This window comes from Tauraco erythrolophus, chromosome 14 (genome assembly GCF_009769465.1).
Source record: "Tauraco erythrolophus isolate bTauEry1 chromosome 14, bTauEry1.pri, whole genome shotgun sequence".
NCBI classification, from domain to species: domain Eukaryota; kingdom Metazoa; phylum Chordata; class Aves; order Musophagiformes; family Musophagidae; genus Tauraco; species Tauraco erythrolophus.
This window is the reverse complement of record NC_141478.1, coordinates 513,798-523,198: the sequence shown is the minus strand read 5'-3', so window position 1 is coordinate 523,198 and position 9,401 is coordinate 513,798. Positions and strand designations below refer to the sequence as shown.

The following is a 9,401-nucleotide window of genomic DNA, read 5'->3' as shown; positions in this document are numbered from 1 at the left end:
AGGGACACGGGCAGTAGGGCCACGAGGCACTGGAGCTGCGAGTCACGGCTGTGGAGCCATGCACCGGAGCCTCGCTGGGCTGAATCGCCCGTAGCCAGCCCATGCCAGGCAGTGGCAGGGACGCACTTGCCAGCAGAGCCGATGCCTGTTGATCCTCCTGAGCTGGTCCTGCTGCAGAGACGGCTGGGGGGGGGGAGGGGGGGCTGATCTTAGAGCACCCCCGCACCAGTGGCTCACAGCGCCGTTAAGCAGCACGGGGTTACAGACAGTGTGACCAGAGCTGCTTCACGTTTCCTTCGGCAGTGAGGAAGGTGATGGCTCCAGCCCAAGCAGCCATGGAAGATGCTCACACCGTCTCCAGTGGGCTCCGCGTTGCAGCTCGAGAGACCTAGAAGACACGGTGGAAGCCATCGCGGCGCCAGGACCGTTCTGATTTCCCTGGCACTCAGGGAGATCAGCTGCATCCAGGCAAATGTCAGCGTGGCTACAGGGGAAGCGGCGCTGGAGAAGAGCAAGGCAAGATGAACTGAGATATATTGGCAGGGAGCAGCGAGAGCAGAGCTGCTTCGCAAGGAGAGATGAGCCGTAAGCTGAGGGCGACCACCGCGGAGGCGGGGGACGAGACCTCATCAGCGCGGCAGGGACGAGCCACTGACAGGTCCCACCAACAGCGACCACCAGGCCAAGGCAAGGTGGCGAGTCAGGTCCCAGGCCAAGGAGAGAAGCCCAGTGAAGAAGTCTGGTCCAACAGGGGTGGATGAAGCCTCAGGGACCTTCACAGCTCATCCTGGGACCAGGAGTCTGGGCCAGCATTTAAATAGAACCCCTCATCCAGGGGCAGAGAGAAGGTGGGTGGGTGGGTGAGGGTCTCCAGTGAGGCTGGTCAGGGCAATCAAGGGCAGTCAGTGCACTCAGGGCCCTGGCAGCCAAGTCCTCTGGCACGTCCAGAGCAGAGGAAGGGCCAGAGGCACCATGGCCGATAGAGAATAGTACAGAACATCGTACAGGTGAGATTGCTGAGCAGGGGCCCGTATCCGACAGCAAACGCGTGGTGCGGGCGTGAGAAGGCCGGGCTGAGGTGCCTCCCGGCTGGCCAAGATCAGCCCTTTCTCCCAGGAGATCCCCGAGGACAGCAAGCCTTTCCTCCCACTGCCACTCACCTGCCTGGCACCCCAGGCACCCTCGCGGGCAGCAGGAGACCCTGCGGGAGGGGGCTGTGGTGCTGCAGGCGGGCAGGGGGGATGGCTCGGGGGGGCTCCTAGTGCCACCGGTGGGGTGGATGCGGTCAGAGAGGCAGCGGGATGTGGAGTGGTGCTCAGAGTGTGAGAGCCCCAGGAAGGCAGGGCAGAGTGAGAGCCAGGGCTGAGGACCAAACCTCACCTCTCCTTCGCGGTTCCTTCCACAGCTGCCGGCCGGCGCCGTCTTTGCCCACCAGTGAGCAGCGGCCGGTGCCATGGATGAGATGACGGAGCTGGAGATGGGGGGGAACTCCCTGCTGAAGGCAGTGTGGCTCGGCCGGCTCCGGCTGACCCGGCTGCTGCTGGAAGGGGGGGCTTACATCAACGAGAGCAATGAGAAAGGGGAGACGGCCCTGATGGTGGCCTGCATCACCAAGCACGTCGACCATCAGAGCATTAACAAGGCCAAGATGGTGAAGTACCTGCTGGACAACAGAGCAGACCCCAACATCCAGGACAAGTCTGGGAAAACAGCCCTCATGCATGCCTGCATCCACGGCGCTGGGGGGGACGTGGTGTCCCTGCTGCTGGAGAACGGGGCAGACCCCAGCCTGGAGGACCACTCAGGAGCATCAGCTCTGGTCCACGCCATCAACGCCGAGGACAAGGACGTGCTGCAGCACCTCCTGAACGCCTGCAAAGCCAAGGGCAAGGAGGTGATCATCATCACCATGGACAAGTCAGCCTCTGGCACCAAGACCGCCAAGCAGTACCTGAACGTTCCCCCCTCGCTGGAGTTCAAGGAGAGGGTCCCCCCTGAGGCATGCCCAGCACCCTCCAGCACCCACCCCAAAAACCCCGTTTCGGCACCTTCTCCTGATGAGAAGGAGAGCAGCATCTTCGGCCCGCACCCATCGCACCCCGAGGACAGCCCCTCTGCCAGGGCTGCTGACGAGCCCCCCTCCCCGGGCCGGAGAGCCGGCACGGCCAGGCGAGCCCGCCTGCCCCAGCTGAAGCGGCTGCGATCGGAGCCGTGGGGTCTGGTCGCACCCTCGGTGCTGGCAGCCTCCGCGCACCGCGACGACACGTGGCTCTGCGCAGACAACGAGCTGATCATGGGCATCGGCGACCTCTCGCTCTCCAAAAAGGCTCCCCTCGCCCGGAGCGGCAGCACCAAGAGCAAGGACCCCTCTCTCTTCCCCCCGGTAGACGAGCAGGCGCTGCGGACACCGCCAGCCCCTGGGCCACTGGCGAGGAAAGCAGCCCATGACAAGAGCCAGGGCACCCACCCACGCCTGCCCCGACGGAGCACAGTGCCCGAAGGGCCAGAAAGCGTCAACTCCGCTGCCGCCGGCTCGGCCGCGGCCGTGGACGCGCTGCACTGGCGCAGGCTGGGCGCCGAGCACTACGACTGCGACCCCCCGCTCTCCGGTGTCCTCGGCCCGGCCGAGGCGGGGAAGGTGCCATCGGAGAGGAGGAAGCTCAGCGGGTCCCACCTGGCCTTGCTGGACGGCTCGCGGGAATCCCTGGACAGCGTTGCCAGCACATCGCCCGGCACCATCCGGCGCCGACCTCCCAGTTTGCTGGAGAGGCGAGGGTCCGGGACGCTGCTGCTGGACCACATCTCCCACACGAGGCCAGGATATCTGCCCCCCTTGAATGTGAACCCCAACCCCCCGATCCCCGACATCGGCTTCAACAGCAAATCCTCCTCCCCACTTGCCGCTGGCTTGAAGTCCCTGGTACCCATTGCTCCCAGCTCGCCCAGGCGGGGCGACTTGAGAGCCAAAAGGAAGCTTCTCCGGAGACACTCCATGCAAGCGGAGCAGATGCGGCAGCTCGCCGACTTCGAGGAAATAGTGGCCCAGTAGCTGAGTCAGCATTTGCTTCCCAGGAAGGTTACTGGACCAGTGCTCCCCCTGCAGAAACTTGACGGTTCCCACACTGAGCAGTCGCCCGGCTCCAGGAAAAGTGCTGGCAGCCGCGGGGGTCAGACCCGTGCCCGGGGGCTGAACCAGGAGGTTCCTGTTCCTGCTCGCCAGAGCTGTACGGAGAGCATGGGCATCCAGCCCAAAGCACTGAAGTGTCTCTCATTCTCTTCATTCACTGCTGGGCTTCCCGGGAGCGACTACCCAACAGATCCGATCCCAGACCACTTGAGATCATCGAGCTTCGAAGGCTCCTGCCCGGCGTTCACTTCTTCCTCGTTATTTCCAATCCACTTTTCTTCCATCTAGTTCTGACACAGAAACCCATCCGGAGCCCCGCACCAGGGAGCTGTGGGGCTGCTGTGATCATGAAGTGCCTTCCGGGAAGGGAAGGAGCGTACCGCTGCCCGAGGCTGGAGGAGCAGACACAGCCCTCCCCAGCAACCCTCCGCGCTGGAGAGGGAGACAATCGCCAATCCTCCGCCTTGGACATTCCCGAGTGCTTTAAATTCCAGAGGCTGAGCCACGGCCGTTACTGCTGCAAGCGGGCGCCTTCGGCAGGGCCGGGTCCGCAGCGGGTTCGTCTCCATCTCTGAAGCGACCGCGGTTCAGGGGTGTTTCCCACCGCACTGAGCCACTCCGAGCACTGAGTTCCCAGGCAGGGAGCGCTCGCAGCTGGTCGGCGTGGGAAGCTTCTGCCAACGATGGGGGAGCAAGGATGCCAAGCTGTCGAGGATGGCACGTGGCGAGCGTTAGGGGTTCGTCCCGGCAGGGGAAAGCTGCGGGCACAGCACCGCACCCCGGACGCGTCTCTCCTGCTGACCCCACTGCAACAGCTGTCCTTTGAGGCCGAAACAGAGCTGAGTGAGGGCGAGTGGCTGCGTGCCCGCGAGAGGAGGGGGCAGCTGCAGCGGGGCTGCGTGGCGTTGGTGTCTGCGGCAGCTCCCTGCACAGCACGGTCCTGGTGCAGCCAGAGTCTGTCTGAGCCAGCGAACGCGTCTGCGTGGCTGGAACTGAGGATACGACTGTGATTCCTTCCGAGTGTGCAGGGACCCGGGCACCCAGCGCCGCCGACGGAGCCGTGTGGCACCCAGCCCCACAGACGGGGCCGTGCGGCACCCCATGGACTGGGCCTGCACCAGCAGCACATGGCAGCTTTGCAGCACCAGGGCAGCGAGACCACGCACTGGCAGCCCCCTCCCACCCCCACCCACACGGCCCCAGCCAGGCACCAGCTGGCAGTGGGGAGCGCTCCTCACCCCGTGCTTCCTTGGGACCATGGGCTGGACGTGTGCCATAGGTGCCGCCAGTCTCAGCCAAACCCACCGCACGGAGCCGGCTGCACAGAGCAAACCCGGCCCACAGCCCTGTGCCGCTGACCCGGATCCGAGCGTTTCGGATCTGCAGCCTCCCCGGAATGTCGTGCCACTCCTACAAACCCAAGCAAGAACAACTCCCGTGGGTTTGCTGAGGGGAGTCCCACGTGTCCTGATGCCCGCTGCACGGGCAGTGCTGCTCTGACGAGCAGGCGGCAGCGGCCTCACCTCGCCGCGGTGCCACGTTCTGCCCTCACCGCGGTCAGCCTGGCACACGTGTCCGTTCGTCCTGCTGACGTGGCTGCCAACCAGGTGTTCCTTGCCCGGGGCATCCGCCGTCGTTCTCCGGGCTGTCGCAGACTTTGCACGGCCCCTGCACAGAGCAGGTTGTAACTGCGCAGGAACGTTCTCTGGAAGAGCCTTTTGGGTTTAAATACGCTGTTTACAGCCAGGGGGGGCTTTTCTTTTCACAGCCTTAAAGTTTACACTTTCTGCAGGTCGAATGTCTCACGGATGGAATTTCAGGCGTATTTTCCCGAGAACGATGATGTTTGTCTTATATTTTGGAGTGTGGAATTTTAAATCCCGTAGGTCGCCTTTTCCATTCATTTCAAAATATTCCGATTTTTTGCGTTTTGTCTTTTTTTGAGCAACACCCATCGCCCTCAGCGACGTGGGGCACCCGTTAGGAGCCCCCCGCGCCCCGCGGGAAGCGCTTTCCCACGGGGGTGTCTCCGGGTGGTCATGGAATGGGCGCGCGCGCGTATGCAGGCGTACGCAGCCCGGTGCGGGAGGATGACGTCACGTAACGCACGACGGACTTTTTACGTCACCGCTCCATTCACGGAGAGCGCAGCGCCGGGCCGGGACCGCCCGCCGCGGCCCGGGGGCACCGGCCCAGGCGCCGCCCCCGGCGGAAGCGCGGCCGGTGCCGGTGCCGGGCGGGCGCCACGTCAGGCGGGGCGGGGCGGGGGCGGGGCCGGCGCGGCGCGCGCGGGATGATGCGGGGCGGGATGATGCGGGGCGGGATGATGATGCGGGGCGGGATGATGATGCGGGGCGGGATGATGATGCGGGGCGGGATGCGGACGCTGGCGCTGGTGCTGGCGCTGGTCGCGCTGCGGGCCGGGCCGGCCGGCGGCACCGAGCTCACCTTCGAGCTGCCCGACAGCGACAAGCACTGCTTCCACCAGGAGCTGGAGCGCGGCCTCAAGTTCACGTTGGACTACCAGGTACTGCCGCGCCCGTGCCCCTGCCCGCGCCCGCACCCCCGCCCGTGCCCATCCCCCTCTGCCCCTGCCCGTCCCCCTGTGCCCGTGCCCCTCCTGCCCGCACCCCTGCCCCCCGCCTGTTCCCCCGCCCGCACCCCTGCCCCTGCCTGTGCCTGTCCCCCTCTGCCCCTTCCCGCACCCCAGCCCCTGCTCCTGCCCGCATCCCTGCCCCTGCCCGCATCCCTGCCTGTGCCTGTCCCCCCTGCCCCTGTCCGCACCCCAGCCTCTGCTCCTGCCCGCACCCCTGCCCCTGCCTGTGCCAGTCCCCCCCTGCCCATAGCCCTGCCGTGCCCCAGGCAGGACTGTAGCCGCACCCCTCCCATGCACGCCCTCACTGTCCCTGTACCACACTGGGAGCCGTTCTCAGCCCGGGCCCTGTGCCCAGCAGCACCCGCCCCACAGCCAGTACCAGGGTGTGCCCGTGGTGGCCACAGGAACCCCTGACCCGGCCATCACGGCTGGCCTGGGCTGCCCCCTGTCCGGGCACCCCATCTGCACCACAGGCACCATGGGGCACAGCTTCCCCGGGGCACAACCTGGGCCCCCGTCCCATGGCAGGCAGCCATGGGCACGGTGCCTGCTGGCTGAGGGCACGGCTGCACACACCGGCGTGGGGCCAGGCAGAGCTCCCTCCGGGGCAGGAGGCTCTTTCCGTGTGGTTTGGCAGGTGCCACCTGTGTCTCCTTGCGCAGGTGATCTCCGGGGGACACTATGACGTGGACTGCTACGTGGAGGACCCCAACGGCAGGACGATCTACAAGGAGACCAAGAAGCAGTACGACAGCTTCCCGCACCGCACCGAAGTCAAGGGCGTCTACACCTTCTGCTTCAGCAACGAATTCTCCACCTTCTCCCACAAAACCGTCTACTTCGACTTCCAGGTGGGCGACGAGCCGCCGATCCTGCCCGACATGAGCAACCGCGTCACCGCCCTGACACAGGTGGGTCACTGGGCGCTGCCGCGGGAGGAAGGTCCTGCCGCAGCTCCCGCTTGCGGCCAAACGGCCCCACGGGACGGCGGTTGGGGGCTCATCCACCTTCCCCTCTGCCAAATGCAGAAGTGCCAACCGCAGCCAACCGCCTCCCTGCGTGCAGGCCACGTCCTCCTCCCGGCAGTGGTGGGCAGAGGGACGGGGAGGGCTGCTCTGGGTCTGAACCTCGCCGGGGCCTGAGCACCCAGATTCCATCCCACACAAGGGAAGCGCGGCAAAGCTTTTGCATCCCTTGGAGTGAGCCCACAGGGATGGCTGCGCCCTGGGCTGGGACCCAGACCCTGCCCTTGGCCCCCAGCACCTTGGTGGGGCTCTCAGTTGTGCCCTGGTGCTCACAGCAGGCTCCCTCCACCGGACGGTCTCCAGCGTTGCCCCTTTGAGCAGCAGTGCTCTCGGGTGGGGGCTGGCAGAGACCCAGCGGCTCAGGGCGCTGCTGTCCTGCTCTCGGGTGCCCCAGCTCGGTCCTCAGCTCCCCCGGCCACAAGCGCCAGGCGTGAGCTGTCCTGCGTCAGGAGCGACGGAGCGTGCTTGTGTCCCTAGATGGAGTCCGCCTGCGTCACCATCCACGAGGCTCTGAACACGGTGATCGACTCCCAGACTCACTACCGCCTGCGGGAAGCGCAGGACCGGAGCAGAGCCGAAGACCTCAACGGCCGGGTCTCGTACTGGTCGGTCGGGGAAACCCTCATCCTCTTCGTGGTCAGCATTGGGCAAGTGGTGCTGCTCAAAAGCTTCTTCACCGAGAAGAGACCCGGCAGCGGCGGGGCCGGCACCTAGAGCCACAGCCGTCCCGCGCCCGGACTGCGGCGGGGAGCGGGCAGGCAGCGTTCTCCCTGGTCACGCTCTGTTTTCTGCAAGGTGCTGCCATGGGGAGGTGGCCGGGGGAAGCAGGGGCTGCCATGATGCTGCTGAGCCAGATGGAAAATGTTTACCCAAGTGTGGGCATCCCCCGGCCAGTCCCCCCAGCATCACCCCCTGCTTTGCCTTCGCCTGCCCTGCAGCCCTGTCCCCTCGCCCACCCGGTCTGGCCCCACTCACCCACTCCACCCAGGACGCGGGTGGCCTGGCTGGAGCCACAGCAACGCGCTGGCCCCGTGTCCAGCGCCTGGTGCACTGTCGCAGGCCGATGTGACTGCAGGGTACCGGCAAGGCCACTCGCTGCCCGTGCACTCCCAGCGGGGCTGGCAGCTCTGCCCAGGCCAGCAAGGGGACGGGGCGACCCTGACCCACCCAGCACCCATCTCGCAAGCCCTCCTGCCCCAAGCCACATGCCATCAGTGCCCTGCACACTGCGGGCCCCATGCCAGCAAGCAGAGGAGGGCTAGCACAGCTACCCTGCATGCCCGCAGCAGGCAGGGCGCTCCCCGCAGCAGGGCTGAAGCTGGCAGCAGTATCTCAGGAGCCGCTGGCTCAAAAACGGAGGCGAGGTTTCAGCAGGGGCTTTTTGCTCGGTCCGTTGCTTTCCAAGCCCCCATCCTCCCAGCAAAGCATTTCCCAGGCCCTTTGCCACGGGAGCAAGCGGCATGCCCCATGCGAGATGGTATTTTCATACTTATATCCACGCCCGGGCCTTGGCCCCCTGCCATGCCTGGCAGACAGTGGCAGTGGGCACAGCTCTGCCCCACCCATGCCAAGGAAGCCCCATCCCCGCCCCAGCAGCAGCAAGGACCCCCCTGTGCCCTGGGACTGCAACCCCGTTCCCTGGAGCCCCACAAAACAGAGACCCCCCACAAGACCCCCTGGGAGACCACCCTGTGCGAGAGCCCCGCGTGCCAGCCGCCGCCGCCAGCCCTTGAGCGGGTACCAGATCGCTCCTCCAGAGCCGGAGCAGCACCACTGGCATTTTACTTTGCCACTTCGTAATAAACCCCTGCGACCGTGCTTCGCGCTGCCGTTACTGGGCACTGCTGCCAGGATGGAGAGCGAGGCATGGCCATGGCCACTGCCGAGCTGCCCACCCCTGCTTGCAGCGGGCCCCACCTGTCCCTCCAGGCACGGGACCCCCTGCTCTCTGCAGGCAGGCTCAGCACCCGCCGGGGTGATGCCAGTCTCTGCCCTGGCCCTCAGCAGACCCCTGCCCAAGAGGAGATGTTTTGGTGCAGCCGGTGACCACAGCCCTCACCGCTTGCCCGCTGCCCTGCCGTGCACCAGCTGAGCATGCCGCTGGCATGGGACCAGATGCCAGAACCAAGGCAGCCCCAGTGGCAGGAGCAGCTCTCCCAGCCGTCCCCAGCTGACAGGTCCGCTCGTGCACGAGGCCAGGCTGTCAGCGGGGGCTTCCCTGGGACAACGGGCAAATCCCTGGCTCTGGGTCCTGCCTGGCAGCAGGGACCAAAGCGGGCAACAACCCACCACAGTGAAGTGGGGACCCCAACACTGTCTGGAGTCGGCCTCTTGCTTCAGTCCTGGCTCCAGCAAACCCCAGCTCTGCCAGTAACCCTTCCTGAGGCTGGGGGATGCCAGGGCCGTTCACATGAGCCGTCCCTCACCCCTGGCATTCCTCCTGGTGTGTCCGCAGGGCTTAGACCGGCTGCTTCACGGCACAGGGTGGGAGCAAGGGGCCCAGGCACCCACAGCCCCTGCTCGATGTGAGTGTGGTAGCCCCGTTCCCACCTCCCCAACCTCTCCCGGACCCGCTGGCTGTGCTAGCTCCCGCGGCAGCGCTGGCCTTGGGCAGTTGCCGCGCAGCCGGGAGCCGCTGAGCCCCTGTGCCTCG

The 9,401-nt window shown here is 66.1% G+C and overlaps 2 protein-coding genes across 2 annotated transcripts; both read left to right on the top strand.

The window, feature by feature from the left end:
- Positions 1-1,453: 1,453 nt before the first annotated feature.
- ANKRD34C (ankyrin repeat domain 34C) lies at positions 1,454-3,049 on the top strand. The gene has a single exon (XM_086620487.1). It carries the CDS (start codon positions 1,454-1,456, stop codon positions 3,047-3,049), a length of 1,596 nt encoding a protein of 531 aa, XP_086476613.1.
- A 2,422-nt stretch (positions 3,050-5,471) lies between these two features.
- TMED3 (transmembrane p24 trafficking protein 3) lies at positions 5,472-7,462 on the top strand. The gene is made up of 3 exons (XM_086620402.1): positions 5,472-5,654; positions 6,386-6,634; positions 7,226-7,462. The coding sequence occupies exons 1-3, from the start codon at positions 5,472-5,474 to the stop codon at positions 7,460-7,462; spliced, it is 669 nt and encodes a 222-aa protein (XP_086476528.1).
- The last annotated feature ends 1,939 nt before the right edge of the window (positions 7,463-9,401 follow it).

What these genes read in the sequence shown, in the direction of transcription:
- TMED3 (XM_086620402.1), top strand. Translation starts at nt 5,472, where the DNA reads ATGATGCGGGGCGGGATGATGATGCGGGGCGGGATGCGGACGCTGGCG. An exon ending in AGTTCACGTTGGACTACCAG is followed by an intron (nt 5,655 to 6,385) that starts GTACTGCCGCGC and finishes CTCCTTGCGCAG; the next exon opens with GTGATCTCCGGGGGACACTA. An exon ending in GCGTCACCGCCCTGACACAG is followed by an intron (nt 6,635 to 7,225) that starts GTGGGTCACTGG and finishes TTGTGTCCCTAG; the next exon opens with ATGGAGTCCGCCTGCGTCAC.
- ANKRD34C (XM_086620487.1), top strand. Translation starts at nt 1,454, where the DNA reads ATGGATGAGATGACGGAGCTGGAGATGGGGGGGAACTCCCTGCTGAAG.